The sequence below is a fragment of the Pogoniulus pusillus genome, chromosome 17 (genome assembly GCF_015220805.1).
Source record: "Pogoniulus pusillus isolate bPogPus1 chromosome 17, bPogPus1.pri, whole genome shotgun sequence".
Taxonomy (NCBI): Eukaryota; Metazoa; Chordata; class Aves; order Piciformes; family Lybiidae; genus Pogoniulus; species Pogoniulus pusillus.
Window position 1 is genome coordinate 3099768 of NC_087280.1, and position 17777 is coordinate 3117544.

Consider the following 17777-nt stretch of genomic DNA (forward strand, 5'->3'; position numbering starts at 1 on the left):
TGGAGACATCCTGGGGCCTGGATCATGGCCAGCCCTGCATTAATAGAGCCTCAAATGAGATTTCCCAGCCTCCAATCTGATTAGCCAGCAGGCTCCAGAGAGAGAGAGAGACAGAGAGCAGGGCAGACAGGCGAGGGGCTGGGATGCTTGGGATGGATCTGGGATGTCAAACCCCTTTGAGGGCCAGCATGGAGCCAAGGGATGGCAAAGCATGGGGCAGTTGGGATGCAATGAATCTCTCTATCTCACTCTCTCCTTCACCATATCCCCCCTAAACCCCTTAATTTGGGGTGGTCCCTCAGGCAGAGGGAGACGGATGCTCAGGGTGGATGTGGGATCCTTTGAGGGCCACCATGGAGCTTTGAGATGTGGGGATGGCAAAGCATGGGGCAGCTGGGATGCAGTGCATCTCTCTCTCACCACATCCCCCCCTTAAAGCACCCTAAATTTGGGGTGATCCCTCAGGCAGAGGGAGAAAGATGCTCAGGGTGGATGTGGGATCCTTTGAGGGCCAGCATGGAGCCTTGGGATGTGGGGATGGCAAAGCATGGGGCTATTGGGATGCAGTGCATCTCTCTCTCACCACATCCCCTCCTTAAAGCACTCTAAATTTGGGGTGGTCCCTCAGGCAGAGGGAGAAAGCTGCTCAGGATGGATGTGGGATATGGGGATGGCAAAGCATGGGGCTGTTGGGATGCAGTGCATCTCACTCTCTGACATCCCAGAGCTGTGAGGTCCATCCTTGAGAGGTGACTGGGTCTGCTAGGGTGTACCAAGGGACCAAACATCCTCAGGTTGCTCTGGCTCCAGGATATCCTGCTCTGTTTCTGAGAATTCCTAGCCTGGCTCTGGGATGCCCTGACCTGGTGGTGGGATACCCTGGCCTGGCTGTGGGATATCCTGGTCTCACTTCAGGATGTCCTAGTCTGGCTCTGGGGTGATCTGGTCTGGCTTAGAAGGTCCTGTCCTGCCTCTGAGAGGTCCTGTCCTGGCTCCACTATGTCTTAGTCCGTTCATGGGATGTCTGGCCTGGCTTAGAAGGTCCTGTCCTGCCTCTGAAAGGTCCTGTCCTGGCTCCACTATGTCCTAGTCTGTCCCTGGGATGTCCTGGACTGTCTCTCAGATATCCTGTTCTGGCTCCAGGATGTCCTAGTCTACCCCTGGGGTGCCGTGTCCTGGCTCTAGGATGTCCTGTCCTGGCTCTGGGATGTCCTATGTTGGCACTAGGATGTCCTATCTTGGCTCTAGGATGCCCTGTCCTCGCTCTAGGTTGCCCTGTCCTGGCTCTGGGATGCCCTGTCCTGGCCCTGGGATGTTCTATCCTGGCTCTGAGATGCCCTATCCTGGCTCTGAGATGACCTGACTTGGCTCTAGGATGCACTGTCCTGGCTCTAGGATGCCCTGTCCTGGCTCTGGGATGTCCTGTCCTGGCTCGGGGATGCCCTATCCTGGCTCTGGGATGCTCTGTCCTGGCTCTGGGATGTCATCTCCTGGCTCTAGGATGCCCTGTCCTGGTTCTAGGATACCCTATCCTGGCTCTGGGATGTCCTATACTGGCTCTGGGATGCCCTGTCCTGGCTCTGGGATGTCCTATCTTGGCTCTAGGATGCCCTATCCTGGCTCTGGGATGCCCTGTCCTGGCTCTAGGATGCCCTATCCTGGCTCTGGGATGTCATCTCCTGGCTCTAGGATGCCCTATCCTGGCTCTGGGATGCTCTGTCCTGGCTCTGGGATGTCCTCTCCTGGCTCTAGGTTTGCCTTGCTCTGCTCCAGCCCTATCTGATGCTCAGACCCAGCAGGGCCCAGGGCTGGAGCTGTAACCTGTGGCTGCTGCTGTCGGTTGTTTAAGGACAAGTGGCTCTTTTATCTCCCATCCTCGGGGGGGGGGGGGGGGAAGGGAGGGGAAAGCGGCTGGGCTGGTGTTTAGCTGCCGTAAGGAGGCTTGAAAGGAGCCTGGGGAGACATCACGTAGGGAAACTGGCAGCAGGCTCAGTCCATCTTCCCTCTGCGAGCCTACTATTGTTTTATGGAGTCTCAGGAGGAGGATAAAGCTGACACATTCCCAACAGCCACTCATAAATCGCCAGCAGCTGGGGCTGGGAATGCTCCCACCCTAGAACAGCACAGCCCTGCTCCTGGAAGCTTCAGCTGGAGCAGCTGGAGGGGGCTGGGAAGGGGCTTGGGGGGCTGACTGTGAAGTTCCAGAAGGGTCTTAGGGCTTTGTATAAGAGGACAGAGGTTGATGTCTCATGGGAAGCAGTGGTGCATGGTCCCAAGGAGCATTGCTGGGGTTGAGGGGGTGAAGGGTGCAAGTCATAGAGTCATAGAAACAAGCAGGTTGGAAGAGAGCTCCAAGCTCAGCCAGCCCAACCTAGCACCCAGCCCTGGCCAGTCATAGACTCAAGCAGGCTGGAAGAGAGCTCCAAGCTCAGCCAGCCCAACCTAGCACCCAAAACCTTCTAATCATGGAATCAAGCAGGCTGAAAGAGAGGTCCAAGTTCATGCAGCCCAACCCAGCACCTAACATCTTCTAATCATGGAATCCTACAATCAAGCAGGCTGAAAGAGAGCTCCAAGCTCAGCCAGCCCAGGAGGGGGTTTGGACTGGCTGAGCTCTGGAGGTCCCTTCCAACCCCACCTGGCCACTGTGGCACTGGGCAAGCTGCTGTGGGTGCCCAGGAGGGGGTTTGGACTGGCTGAGCTCTGGAGGTCCCTTCCAACCCTCACCTGGCCACTGTGGCACTGGGCAAGCTGCTGTGGGTGCCCAGGAGGGGCTTTGGACTGGCTGAGCTCTGGAGGTCCCTTCCAACTCGACCTGGCCACTGTGCTGCTGAGGTCCCTTCCAACTCTACCTGGCCACTGTGGCACTGGGCAAGCTGCTGTGGGTGCCCAGGAGGGGGTTTAGACTGGCTGAGCTCTGGAGGTCCCTTCCAACCCTACCTGGCCACTGTGCTGCTGAGGTCCCTTCCAACCCCACCTGGCCACTATGGCACTGGGCAAGCTGCTGTGGCTGCTGTGCTGGAGCAGGGTGGGGGTTGGCCTCTAGATCATCTCCAGATGTCTCTTCCAACCCTCTGCCCCCACCACCCTGCTGGGATGCTGTGAAGCTCCAACATTCAGGCTGGGGTGAGGGGAGGAAATGCAGCTGTGGTCTCCAGCTGTAGAAAGGGGATGGAGGAGCCCCCCCCCGTTATAGTGCCATGCTTGGAGGTCCCTGCTGGCTCCCAGCCTGGGGTTGTCCTCCCTGAACTAAAGATGAGGCTCTTGAGGCTATTTATGTGTTGTCAGCTCACAGCCAGGAGCAATTTAATCTTGGCTGAGCACTGCTGGAGAGGAGCTGCCTGGGCCCCCAGGCTTCTTTTCTGTGCTGATAAAGAGTTGATAGGAAAACAAATTAGGCAGCTCAGGCCCTGTTAATCAACCTCCCCTGTGAACAATTAATAATCAGCCTTAAGGAGGCTTGAAGGGTGGGCTCAGGGTTAAGGTGGGACCTTAGAAAGGTGGGATGATAGGAAATGTGGGATCACAGAGCTTGGAAAGGACCTCTGGAGAGCAAGTCCAAGTCCCTCTGTGACTTGCATGAGATGCTCTGCAGGATGGGATGGGATGGGATGGGATGGGATGGGATGGGATGGGATGGGATGGGATGCTCCAAAGGGATCTCAGGATGCTTCCAAGCTGAGGTTTGAACAGGCTGAGAGCCTTGGAGGATGTGGGAACTGTATCATTTGTTCTACCCACACCTCCACAATTAGAGGTTGTAAACTCTTGGGTGAGAGGGGTTTGGGTTGGCAGGGAGGAGGAGAACTTCTGCTTCCCCCTGAGGGAGCTGAAAACCAAGCATGGGCTCTGCCTGTGATCATAGAATGAAGCAGGTTGGAAGAGAGCTCCAAGCTCAGCCAGCCCAACCTAGCACCCAGCCCTGCCCAACCAACCACACCATGGCACTATGTGCCCCAGCCAGGCTTGGCTGCAACACCTCCAGCCACAGCCACTCCACCACCTCCCTGGGCAGCCCATTCCAGTGCCAATCACTCTCTCTGCCAGGAACTTCCTCCTCACAGCCAGCCCAGACCTGCCCTGGCACAGCTTCAGCCTGGGTCCCCTTCTTCTGCTGCTGCCTGCCTGGCAGCAGAGCCCAACCCCAGCTGGCTACAGCCTCCCTGCAGGCAGCTGCAGGCAGCAATGAGCTCTGCCCTGAGCCTCCTCTGCTCCAGCCTGCACAGCCCCAACTCTTTCAGGCTGTGCTCACAGCAGAGCTGCTGCAGCCTCTCAGCATCCTCCTGGCCCTGCTCTGGACACTCTCCAGCATCTCCACAGCCCTCTTGGCCCAGGGGCTCCAGAGCTGGATGCAGCACTCCAGGTGGGCTCTCAGCAGAGCACAGCAGAGGGGCAGAATCCCCTCCCTGGCCCTGCTGGCCACACTGCTGCTGCTGCAGCCCAGCCTCTGCTTGGCTTTCTGGGCTGCAAGTGCTCACTGCTGGCTCCTGTGCAGCTTCTCCTCCAGCAGCACCCCCAAGTGCCTCTGCTCAGGGCTGCTCTCCAGCCTGGCACTGCCCAGCCTGCATTGCTGCTTGCCATTGCCTCCAGACAGCTGCAGGACCTTGCCCTTGCTCTTGTTGCACCTCCTGAGCTTGGCTTGTGCCCACCTCTGCAGCCTGCCCAGCTCCCTCTGCATGGATCCTGCCCTCCAGCCTGGCTGCTGCACCACACAGCTTGGTGTGGGCAGCAAACTTGCTGAGGCTGCACTCAGTGCCTCTGACCATGGCACCCACAGAGATGCTGACCAAGCCTGGGGCCAGGACTGATCCCTGAGGGACTCTGCTTGTCCCAGGCCTGCACTCAGCCATGGATTTGTGCTTGGGATTGTGCTTGGGAAGCAGACACCTTCCTTTTAGGAAAGGACAAAAATACATCCCCAGACCTTAAATTCCCTCCTGGCTTTGAGTAGGAACTGGGAATTCTTTGCCTTCTTTTCCCCATTCCTAGCAGCTCCTCCCAGCCTTGCTGAGTGCTTTGGGTAGCAGCTGCCTGCAAAGTCTGGCATTGTTCACAGCCTGCTCCACTTAAAATGCTTTATTCTCCTGCTGCCTTTTACTTTGCCTCACCACTCCTTGAGTTTTCCCTCCACCCCCCCCACCCCCTCCATGCTAATTATCCTGCTGTAACCATTCCCAGCAGTGGAAAACCTCCCTGGAGTTGTTTGGAGGGAGCTGTAAAATAGGTGGGTGGGAAAACTGTGTGTAAAAGAAAGCTGCTCCTGGAACTGGGAATGTAAAAGGCAGGCAAGGGGGGTGGGAATGGGGAGGAATGCCCCAAAATAGGGATCTGGAGCTGTAGTTTAAGGGGGTGGTGTGGGACATCCAACCAGCATCACAGCCACAGCTGCTGGACCCCTCCCCCCCCCCCCATCAGTCAGCTTGGGGGGGGCAGGAAATCCAAAGCTAGGTCGTGTCCCAGCCCTGCCAGATGGAATTCCCCTTGGATTGGGGCTGCAAATCCTCCTCAAATCCCCAGAGATGGAGCCTGGACAGATGTTTTCCTGAAAGGAGAGCAGGGTCTCCATGGAGAGCATCCCTGCCTGCCTGCACATCCCTGCCTGCTTCCTGCCTGCACATCCCTGCCTGCTTCCTGCCTGCACATCACTTTCTGCCTGAACATCACTTCCTACCTGAACATCCTTTCCTGCTTCTTGCATGCACATCCCTGCCTTCTTCCTGCCTGCACATCCCTGCCTGCTTCCTGCCTGCACATCCCTGCCTGCTTCCTGCCTGCACATCACTTCCTGCCTGAACATCACTTCCTACCTGAACATCCTTTCCTGCTTCTTGCATGCACATCCCTGCCTGCTTCCTGCCTGCACATCCCTGCCTGCTTCCTGCCTGCACATCACTTCCTACCTGAACATCCTTTCCTGCATCTTGCCTGCACATCCCTGCCTGCTTCCTGCCTGCACATCACTTCCTGCCTGCTCATCACTTCCTACCTGAACATCCTTTCCTGCTTCTTGCCTGAACATCCCTGCCTTCTTCCTGCCTGCACATCCCTGCCTGCTTCCTGCCTGCACATCACTTCCTGCTTGAACATCCTTTCCTGCTTCTTGCCTGAACATCCCTGCCTTCTTCCTGCCTGCACATCCCTGCCTGCTTCCTGCCTGCACATCCCTGCCTGCTTCCTGCCTGCACATCCCTGCCTGCATCTTGCCTGCACATCCCCGCCTGCATCTTGCCTGCACATCCCCGCCTGCATCTTGCCTGCACATCCCTGCCTGCCTGCACATCCTTTCCTGCTTCTTGCCTGCACATCCTTGACTGTCTGCACATCCCTGCCTTCTTCCTGCCTGCACATCTATGTCTGCTTTCTGCCTACACATCCCTGCCTGCACATCCCTGCCTGCCTGCACATCCCTGCCTGCTTCCTGCCTGCACATCCCTGCCTGCCTGCACATCCCTGCCTTCTTCTTGCCTGCACATCCTTGACTGCCTGCCTGCACATCCCTGCCTTCTTCTTGCCTGCACATCCCTGCCTGCTTCCTGCCTGCACATCCCTGCCTCTCAGAAACCCCCTCCCAGCTACTGTAGGTGGTGCAGCTACAGCCCAGGAGGCTCAGACTCCAGTTTGTGTTTCCCTCTTTCACCCTCCCAGCTCCATCCTATGGTTTTCCCTCTTTGCTGATGCTGGGATGGGGCAGAATCATTGGTCCATGGAATGGGTTGGCTTGGAAGGAACTTTGATGATCATCTGGTTCCAAACTAGAGGGACACATCCCACCAGGGCAGGTTGCTCAAGGCCTCATCCATCAACACTTCCAGGGAGAAGCCATCCATATCCTCCCTGGGCAACCTGTGCCAGTGTCTCCCCACCCTTGATGAGCCATGGTGGTTCTCTTTGCAGCATGTTTATGCTCTTCCACATCCCACTTTCTCCCCTTCCACTCTGGGAAAGCCATGGGAAAGAGTCAGGACTGTCATGTTGTGCTTTTGGGGGTGCTGATGGAGGGGGCTGGAGTCTTGCATGCAGTTCTGGAGCCCCCAGCACAAGCAGGACTTGGAAATGTTGGAGCCAGTGCAGAGGAGGCCACCAAGATGCTGAGAGGGCTGCAGCAGCTCTGCTGTGAGCACAGGCTGAGAGAGTTGGGGCTGTGCAGCCTGGAGAGGAGAAGGCTTGGAGGAGACCTTGGAGTGGCCTTGCAGGGTCTGAAGGGGGCTGCAGGAAGGCTGGGGAGGGACTATGGACAAGGAATGGGAATGAGAGGAGAAGGAGGAATGGGTTTGAAGTGGCAGAGGGGAGATTGAAAGTGGGTGTTAGGAAGTTGTTTGCAGTGAGGGTGGTGAGAGACTGGCACAGGTTGAAGGTGGTGAGATTGGCACAGGTTGAGGGTGGGGAGAGACTGGCACAGGTTGAGGGTGGGGAGAGACTGGCAGAGGTTGAGGGTGGTGAGATTGGCACAGGTTGAGGGTGGTGAGAGACTGGCACAGGTTGAGGGTGGTGAGAGACTGGCAGAGGTTGAGGGTGGTGAGATTGGCACAGGTTGAGGGTGGTGAGACACTGGCAGAGGTTGAGGGTGGTGAGACACTGGCAGAGGTTGAGGGTGGTGAGACACTGGCACAGGTTGAGGGTGGTGAGATTGGCACAGGTTGAGGGTGGTGAGACACTGGCCCAGGTGGAGGGTGGTGAGATTGGCACAGGTTGAGGGTGGTGAGAGACTGGCACAGGTTGAGGGTGGGGAGAGACTGGCACAGGTTGAGGGTGGTGAGACACTGGCCCAGGTTGCCCAGGGAGGTTGTGGAGCACAGAATCACCCAATGTGACCAAAGATGGACATCAGGAGGGTTGGCACTGCCTGGTCCTTGTGCTCCCTTCCATCCCTGCCTGATTCTGTGCCCTCTGTGGGGTCGTTCCCCAAGCTGCTGCTGCTGCTCAGCTCACCCAAATCTCCGCCTTCCAAACCGACCCTCGGGGCTGAGCTTTGTTATCCTCCCTCCCAACCCCCTCCCATCCCCCTTGGTGATGGCTCAGGTCCCTGCTGCCATCTCAGCTGGGTGGCCTGGGCAAGGGCAGGGGACGGGGTTTTAGGGGCTAAGCCCAGCCCCTCGTTCCTGGGGGGGGGAGTTGAAAGCAAAGCCACCCGTCGGAGATGATTTGCGAGTGATGGCTTTGAGAAGCCTGCCGGCTGCTCGCTGGGCTCCAGCTCCTCCTTTCCATCCCGGCAGGTCAGAAAGATCGCAGGCAGGGTTGGGTTTGCCAGGGGCTAAAGCAGCGCAGGGAGCGGGGGGGAGGGATGGGGGTTTAAATTCCATGTGCTCGGTGCTAGGCTGAGCTGTGGCTGTGCCCGGGATGGTGGCAGGGTGACGATGGGGGATGTGTCAGCAACGTCTCTCGCTTTGGACTGGGTGTGATGGGGGAGGGGATTGTTCTCCCACCACCACCCTACCCCCCTACCCCTTCCCCACTCCCCCTCCCCCCGGCACCCAGTGAGTGAGGAAGCAGCAGCTTGTGGCTCTGGTCCTCCTTAGCACATCAGCTGGTGGGAATTAATGAGCTAGGGCTGGGGGAACTCTTCCTCACCCCCCCCACCCCAACACACTCTCTCCTTTTTCTCACTCCTCAGGATTGGGCTGAGAGCCTAATTCCTGCTGAGATCCAAGGATGGATCCTAGCAGAGGATGGGCAGGGGCTGGGGGAGGTTGTTGGAAAGGCAGAGGGGCACAGGAGTGCTTTGGATCTTAGACTCATAGAAGCAGGCAGGGCTGGAAGGGAGCACAAGGAGCAGGCAGTTCCAACCCCCCTGCCATGCCCAGGGACACCCTACCCTAGAGCAGCCTGACCACAGCCTCAGCCAGCCTGGCCTCAAACACCTCCAGCCATGGGGCCTCAACCCCCTCCCTGGGCAACCCATTCCAGCCTCTCACCACTCTCCTGCTCAACAACTTCCTCCTCACCTCCAGCCTCACTCTCCCCACCTCCACCTTTGCTCCATCCCCCCCACTCCTGACACTCCCTCACAGCCTCAAAAGTCCCTCCCCAGCTTTTTTGGAGCCCCCTTCAGACCCTGGAAGGCCACAAGAAGGTCCCCTGGAAGCCTCCTCTGCTGCAGCCTGCACAGCCCCAACTCTTTCAGGCTGTGCTCACAGCAGAGCTGCTGCAGCCTCTCAGCATCCTCCTGGCCCTGCTCTGGACACTCTCCAGCATCTCCACAGCCCTCTTGGCCCAGGGGCTCCAGAGCTGGATGCAGCACTCCAGGTGGGCTCTCAGCAGACCAGAGCAGAGGGGGATGTGCTGGGGACACCATCTCCTTGCTTTGTTCTCCATCATCCAAACTCTGAGCATTGAGCAAAGCTCTTGGTGACCTGCCTGGGAGATGGAGGTGTGGTGAGGACACCATCTCCTTGCTTTGCTCTCCATCATCCAGGCTCTCAGCGTTACACAAGGATTGTGGGGACACATTTGGGTCATGGGAAGGTGCTGGGGACATCATCTACCCCCACCTGGCTCTCAGCATTGAGCCAGGGCCACGGAGGGTAAAGCTGAATGAAGGCAGGAGCTGCCAACCCCTCCCCACCTTGACTTCTCTCTCCCTTGCTCCCAGCAGGTAGCCAAGTCCCCTGCTGAGGCAGAGGAGCCTGCAGGCACAGCAGTGGGCAGCGGGGGGCATGTGGCCAGCGTGGGGAAGGAAGCCATCACCATCACCCTCCATGGTGCCAGCAACCTGCCGAGCACGCAGGAGGGACATGTGCCGTGGCCTTACATCGTGGTGTGAGTGCACAGCCTCCACAGAGGGGGACAGCAGAGGTGGGGGGGACAGCAGAGGTGCTTGGGATGCAGCTGAAGGGGTTGGAAGCTGGGGTGGGGCAACAGAGATGGTTGGGGTGCAGCTGAAGGGGTTAGAAGCTGTGATGGGGACAACAGAGATGGTTGGGACATAGTGGAAGGGTTTAGGAGCTGGGGTGGGGACAAAAGAGATGGTTGGGACATAGTGGAAGGGTTTAGGAGCTGGGGTGGAGACAACAGAGATATTGGAGGCACAGCTAAAGGGTTTAGGAGCTGTGGTGGGGACAACAGAGATGGTTGGAACATAGTTGAAGGCTTTAGGAGCTGTGGTGGAGACAACAGAGATGGTTGGGACATAGTGGAAGGCTTTAGGAGCTATGGTGGGGACAACAGAGATGTTTGGGACATAGTGGAAGGCTTTAGGAGCTGTGGTGGGGACCACAGAGATGGTTGGAACATAGTTGAAGGCTTTAGGAGCTGTGTTGGGGACAACAGAGATATTGGGGGTACAGCTAAAGGGTTTAGGAGCTGTGGTGGGGACAACAGAGATGTTTGGGACATAGTTGAAGGCTGTAGGAGCTGTGGTGGGGACAACAGAGATGGTTGGGGAACAGCTGAAGGGTTTAGGAGCTCTAATGGGGATAATAGAGGTATTGGGGGCACAGCTGAAGGGGTTAGAAGCTGTCACTCACTAACTCTTTGCAAGCCCCAGGGAGGTTGGAACCTCTTTGGGCACACAAGCATGGCCTCTGTGGGATGCTCAGTGTGGGGAGAGAAGCCAGAACTCTTTGGTGAGGTGGAGGAAAAGAGAAGATCATAGAATCCTAGAATCATAGAACCAAGCAGGTTGGAAGAGAGCTCCAAGCTCAGCCAGCCCAACCTAGCACCCAGCCCTGCCCAACCAACCACACCATGGCACTAAGTGCCCCAGCCAGGCTTGGCTGCAACACCTCCAGCCACAGCCACTCCACCACCTCCCTGGGCAGCCCATTCCAGTGCCAATCACTCTCTCTGCCAACAACTTCCTCCTCGCAGCCAGCCCAGACCTGCCCTGCCACAGCTTCAGCCTGGGTCCCCTTCTTCTGCTGCTGGCTGCCTGGCAGCAGAGCCCAACCCCAGCTGGCTACAGCCTCGCTGCAGGCAGCTGCAGGCAGCAATCAGCTCTGCCCTGAGCCTCCTCTGCTGCAGGCTGCACCCCCCCAGCTCCCTCAGCCTCTCCTCACAGGGCTCTGCTCCAGGCCCCTCCCCAGCCTTGCTGCCCTGCTCCAAACACCTTCCAGCACCTCAGCAGCTCTCTGCAATGGAGGAGCCCAGAGCTGGACACAGCACTGCAGGGGTGGCCTGAGCAGTGCTGAGCACAGGGGCACAAGAACCTCCCTTGCCCTGCTGCCCACACTGCTCCTGAGCCAGCCCAGGATGCCATTGGCTCTGCTGCCCACCTGGGCACTGCTGCCTCCTCTGCAGCTCCTCTCTGCCACCACCCCCAGCTCCCTCTCTGCCTGCCTGCTCTCAGCCACTCTGGCCCCAGCCTCTAGTGCTGCTTGGGGTTGTTGTGGCCAAAGTGCACAACCCTGCCCTTGGCCTTGTTCACTCTCATCCCCTTGGCCTCTGCCCACCCCTGCAGCCTGGCCAGGTCCCTCTGCCAGCACCCCCAGCTCCCTTTCTTCCAGGCTAGGATGAGTGGCTCTGGCTGCCTGGGCTGCCAGGAAGAAAGAGTTCCTAATATTGAAAGTATAAAACGCTGTGAGTGAATCCAGAGGGTGCCGGTGCCGGGGTTTGGGGGCTGAGATCCTGCTAAATCAAAGAGAGGTTCGCTAAATAAAGCAGGACGCTTGGAGAAGGAGAAGGAGAAGGAGGCTGCTCCTGCATTATGCATGTGCCAGGGGACGCAATTAGGCGGTCAGGCTTTGGTCTGCGTTAAGAGAGAGGCTGCTCCGCCGGGCGCTGCCGCGGGGCGAGCCCAAAGAGCCCTTCCCTGGGAAAGGAGCGGGGGGAGGAGGCAGTTGGTGGTGGGATCGGGACGGGAATGTGGCTGCAGGAGGGCAGGCTGAGGGGAGCTTAGGGATGCTTGCAGATAGAGCTATAGGTAGGGATAGGGAGAGCCGTGGAGGCAGGGATGGAGATGGAGATATAGGTATGGATATAGATAAAGATGTAGATATGGATGTAGATATAGATATGGATATATAGATGTAGATATGGATATGGATATGGAAGCAGATGCAGATATAGATATAGGTATGGATATAGATATGGATATGGATATGGATATTGATATAGATATGGATATAGATATAGATGTAGATATGGATATAGATATAGATGTAGATATAGGTATGGATATGGATATAGATATGGATATAGATATAGATGTGGATATGGATATTGATATAGATATAGATGTAGATATAGATGCAGATGCAGATATAGATATAGATATGGATATGGAAGCAGATGCAGATATAGATATAGGTATGGATATGGATATTGATATAGATATGGATATAGATATAGGTGTAGATATAGATATGGAAGCAGATGCAGATATAGATATAGGTATGGATATAGATATGGACATTGATATTGATTAGATATGGATACAGATGTGGATATGGATGTAGACATGGATATGGGCATGGATATAGATGTAGATGTAGATAGAGATATGGATATAGGTATGGATATAGATATGGATATTGATATTGATATTGATATTGATATAGATATGGATATAGATATAGATGTGGATATGGATGTAGACATGGATATGGGCATGGATATAGATGTAGATGTAGATAGAGATATGGATATAGGTATGGATATGGATGTAGATATAGATGTAGATATGGATATGGATATAGATATGGATATAGATGTGGATATGGATGTAGATATGGATATTGGCATGGATATGGATATAAATGTAGATATGGATAGGGATGTAGATACAGATATGGATATAGATGTAGATATAGATAATGGATATATAGATATAGATGTAGGTATGGATATAGATGTAGATATAGCTATGGATGTGGATATAGATATGGATATAGATGTAGATATGGATATGAATATGGATGTAGATATAGATATGGATATAGATATCTAGACATAGATGTAGATATAGATAAATAGCTATAGATATAGAGATAGATATAGACATGGAGATAGACATAGATCTATTGGAGGGCAGTAGAGCCCTGCAGAGGGACCTGGCCAGGCTGCATGGGTGGGCAGAGGCCAAGGGGATGAGACTGAACAAGGCCAAGGGCAGGGTTCTGCACTTTGGCCACAACAACCCCAAGCAGCGCTAGAGGCTGGGGCCAGAGTGGCTGAGAGCAGGCAGGCAGAGAGGGAGCTGGGGGTGCTGGCAGAGAGGAGCTGCAGAGGAGGCAGCAGTGCCCAGGTGGGCAGCAGAGCCAATGGCATCCTGGGCTGGCTCAGGAGCAGTGTGGGCAGCAGGACAAGGGAGGTTCTTGTGCCCCTGTGCTCAGCACTGCTCAGGCCACCCCTGCAGTGCTGTGTCCAGCTCTGGGCTCCTGCATTGCAGAGAGCTGCTGAGGTGCTGGAAGGTGTTTGGAGCAGGGCAGCAAGGCTGGGGAGGGGCCTGGAGCAGAGCCCTGTGAGGAGAGGCTGAGGGAGCTGGGGGGGTGCAGCCTGCAGCAGAGGAGGCTCAGGGCAGAGCTCATTGCTGCCTGCAGCTGCCTGCAGGGAGGCTGTAGCCAGCTGGGGTTGGGCTCTGCTGCCAGGCAGCCAGCAGCAGAAGAAGGGAACCCAGGCTGAAGCTGTGGCAGGGCAGGTCTGGGCTGGCTGTGAGGAGGAAGTTCCTGGCAGAGAGAGTGATTGGCACTGGAATGGGCTGCCCAGGGAGGTGGTGGAGTGGCTGTGGCTGGAGGTGTTGAAGCCAAGCCTGGCTGGGGCACTTAGTGCCATGGTCTGGTTGGTTGAGCAAGGCTGGGTGCTAGGTTGGGCTGGCTGAGCTTGGAGCTCTCTTCCAACCTGCTTGATTCCAGGATTCCATGATTCTGTGACCTGTTCCTGTGTGACCTGCCCTGGGTGATCCTGCTTTGGCAGTGAGGTAGGGATGGATGATCTCTAGAGGTCCCTTCCAACCCCTATCATTCTGCAACTCTGTGATCTCTTGGCTGAGGAGTTTGGTTTCTTTGGGGCAGTGCTGGGCAGGCTGGTACCCAAATGCTTGCATCAATGCCAAGGGGACCAAGAAGCAGCAGCCAGGACTTGTCTGCTGGGGAGAACCAGCAGCTGAGGCTGTGGAAGCCTGGAAACATCTTCCCTGCAAGCATGTAGAGCAAACTGTTGCTTGCTGGATGTTTTCCAGTGTGCAAACTCTGAGCTCCACAGCGAAGTGAGGCCCCACACTGCTTGCTGCCAGCCATGCTGGCCATCCTCGAGGTTCCCTGAGCAGGAGGGATGTGGATCTCCACCACAGGAACACCACCTGTTGGGTTCTGAGGGCTGGGGCTGGCAGCAGCCTGTTGGCAGACGGGCTGGCAACCACCGCTGCCAGCCTCTTTTCCTTACCCCCCCTCCCTCTCCCCATGCCAAGGAGCCTCTCTCCACCCTGGCAGCTGGAGTCAGTCCACAGCAGGAGTTGTCTGTATTTCCATAAACCAATTACACCCAGATGATCTCAGGAGATTCAAACATCAATATCCTAAATGCTGGCAGGAGGGTGGCGTGCGACCGCCTCGGCTCTCTCTGCATTCTGCTGCTGCTCCATCACTGCGTTGCCATGGCAATGGGGAGGGTTGGAGAGAGGGGGGGGGTGTGTGTGTGATGAGAGGGGAGGGTGCTATTAAGGATGCAGGACACATGAGGGGCCTTTTAGTAACCATAGTGAAGGAGCCAAGGCAGAAGGGAATCAGTGATTGTTTTGCAGGGCCTTGGCTTTTGAAGGAGAGGAGCAGGTTGCAGTTAAAAGGTAGGGTTTGATGGAGGGGAGAGGGAAGAGCAGGTGGTGGATGTGCTTGGTGGGGACCTGGTGGCAGCTGATAGCCCACTCTCCCTCCCCCACCCCCCTCAAAGTGGCTGGGTAGCACCAGTGAAGTAAGCTCAAGCTCAATCTTCAGGCATCCAGAGCATCTTCCCTCCCTAAAATCAGGAGTGGGATGAGTGGGAGTGATTCCACAGGTACCAACCCTTTGTGGTGCTCATGCCCAGACTCAAGAGCATCTCCCCCTCCCCAGAATCAGAAGTGGGATGGGTGGGAGTGATTCCACAGGTACCAACCCTTTGTGGTGCTCATGTCCAGACTCAGCACCCCATGGCACTCTGCAGGCATGCAGAGCATCTCCCCCTCCCTAAAATCAGCAGTGGGATGAGTGGGAGTGATTCCACAGGTACCAACCCTTTGTGGTGCTCATGCCCAGACTCAAGAGCATCTCCCCCTCCCCAGAATCAGCAGTGGGATGAGTGGGAGTGATTCCACAGGTACCAACCCTTTGTGGTGCTCATGCCCAGACTCAAGAGCATCTCCCCCTCCCCAAAATCAGCAGTGGGGTGGGTGGGAGTGATTCCAACAGGCACCAGCCCTTTGTGGTGCTCATGCCCAGACTCAAGAGCATCTCCCCCTCCCTAAAATCAGCAGTGGGATGAGTGGGAGTGATTCCACAGGTACCAACCCTTTGTGGTGCTCATGCCCAGACTCAAGAGCATCTCCCCCTCCCCAAAATCAGCAGTGGGGTGGGTGGGAGTGATTCCAACAGGCACCAGCCCTTTGTGGTGCTCATGCCCAGACTCAAGAGCATCTCCCCCTCCCTAAAATCAGCAGTGGGATAGGTGGGAGTGATTCCAACAGGCACCAGTCCTTTGTGGTGCTCATGCCCAGGCTCAGCACCCCATGGCACTCTGCAGGCATGCAGAGCATCTCCCCCTCCCTAAAATCAGCAGTGGGATGAGTGGGAGTGATTCCACAGGTACCAACCCTTTGTGGTGCTCATGCCCAGACTCAAGAGCATCTCCCCCTCCCCAAAATCAGCAGTGGGGTGGGTGGGAGTGATTCCAACAGGCACCAGCCCTTTGTGGTGCTCATGCCCAGACTCAAGAGCATCTCCCCCTCCCTAAAATCAGCAGTGGGATAGGTGGGAGTGATTCCATCAGGCACCAGTCCTTTGTGGTGCTCATGCCCAGGCTCAGCACCCCATGGCACTCTGCAGGCATGCAGAGCGTCTCCCCCTCCCCAAAATCAGCAGTGGGATAGGTGGGAGTGATTCCAACAGGCACCAGCCCTTTGTGGTGCTCATGCCCAGGCCCAAGAGCATCTCCCCCTCCCCAAAATCAGCAGTGGGATAGGTGAGAGTGATTCCATCAGGCACCAGCCCTTTGTGGTGCTCATGCCCAGGCTCAGCACCCCCATGGCACTCTGTAGCCGTGGGCTAGCATCAGTAGCATCAGTTCCAGCTCTTGGTGCAGAGGATGAGGGAGGGAAAAGCTTAGGAGAGTGAATCCAGAAGGCCCCAAGCAACAGGAGAGCCTGCAGAGAGGCATCCCAATGGGCTTTTGCTCATCCCTGCCTCAGCGAGACAGAGCTCGACGCTCCGGGGAGCTGGCAGCAGCTTGTGTCTGCTCTTCATCCTCTGCTTGTTGAGCAAAGCCCTGCTCCTTGCTGCCAGGGGCAAAGCCGTGGGTTTGCACCTGCCTTTCCCGCCCCTCGCCGGCTCCCTTTCCCAGATGAGCGTCGGGATGCAGGAGTGACCTTGGTGCGCCTGCAATTAACGGCACAAAGCACCCGGGCGCGGCCGCCTGCTCCTCACCGTCGAGTACCTCTGGCCGGCCAAGGTCCCTCCTGGCTGCTTCAACGCCGAGAGAAGAAGCTCAAGGTCGCTGCTGAATGCACCATCTGCTCCCAAAGCCTGGGGGATGGAGGGGGCTCCTATTTCCCCCCCTTTCCCCCTTCTCCTGCAGGTCTGGCAGGCAGCAGGTCCCGGTTGTGGTGAAGATTGGGTGAGCCAAGTGGGAAGGGAGTGAGGATCTTGCCCCAAGCAAAACCTTTTGGCTCTGTGATGTGCCCCAAAAGAAACTGAAGGGCTCACCCCAGAGCAAGGGAATGAGGCAAGTGGGACTGAGCAGGGTCTTTGGGAGGAGGCCTGGTGGGATGCAGCTGGAGCATCCTAGGGCCAGAGGGTGAGGAGCAATGTGAAAGTTGGGAGTTTCATGAGAGGGGCAGATTCCAGCTCTTCCTTTCTCCTATCCATGGATGTTCCAGACATGGTAGAGTTAGGCAGTGATTGAGCTCGGTGATCCTTTTCCAACTGAAATGATTCCAGGATGCTTTGCTCCTGAACCTCTTCAACTTTGCCATGGATTTACCCCTGTTGTTTTTTTACCCCTCTTTGTTTATTTATCCACATTTCTACATCCACATCTATTTATCCACACACAATTTATCCCTGTTCATTATTTATCCGTGCTTGGTTTGTCTTTATTTATTCAGCCAGACCCTATTTATCCATCTTTTTAGATCCCTGTATCTTTAGCCACATTTATTTACCCAGATTTATATCTCCATATGTATTTACCCACACCTATTGATCTGTATTTATCCATCCATATTTATATATCCACATATATTTACCCCCACTTATTGATCTGTCTTTATCCATCCCTGTTTTTATATCCACATATATTTACCCCCACTTATTGATCTGCCTTTATCCATCCCTATTTATATATCCACATATATTAACCCCCACTTATTGATCTGCCTTTATCCATCCCTATTTATATATCCACATTTATTTACCCCACTTATTGATCTGCCTTTATCCATCCCTATTTATATATCCACATTTATTTACCCCACTTATTGATCTGCCTTTATCCATCCCTATTTATATATCCACATTTATTTACCCCCACTTATTGATCTGCCTTTATCCATCCCTATTTATATATCTACATTTATTTACCCCACTTATTGATCTGCCTTTATCCATCCCTATTTATATATCCACATTTATTTACCCCCACTTATTGATCTGCCT

The 17777-nt window shown here is 55.5% G+C and overlaps 1 protein-coding gene across 1 annotated transcript in view; it reads left to right on the forward strand.

Annotated features, from left to right (window-relative positions):
* CCDC33 (coiled-coil domain containing 33) overlaps positions 1-17777 on the forward strand; it is an 83351-nt gene that overhangs the window by 16139 nt on the left and 49435 nt on the right. The window contains exon 4 of the mRNA XM_064158175.1: positions 9593-9756. Within this exon, the coding sequence (XP_064014245.1) occupies positions 9593-9756 (164 nt within the window). The remainder of the gene's footprint in view (positions 1-9592; positions 9757-17777) is intronic.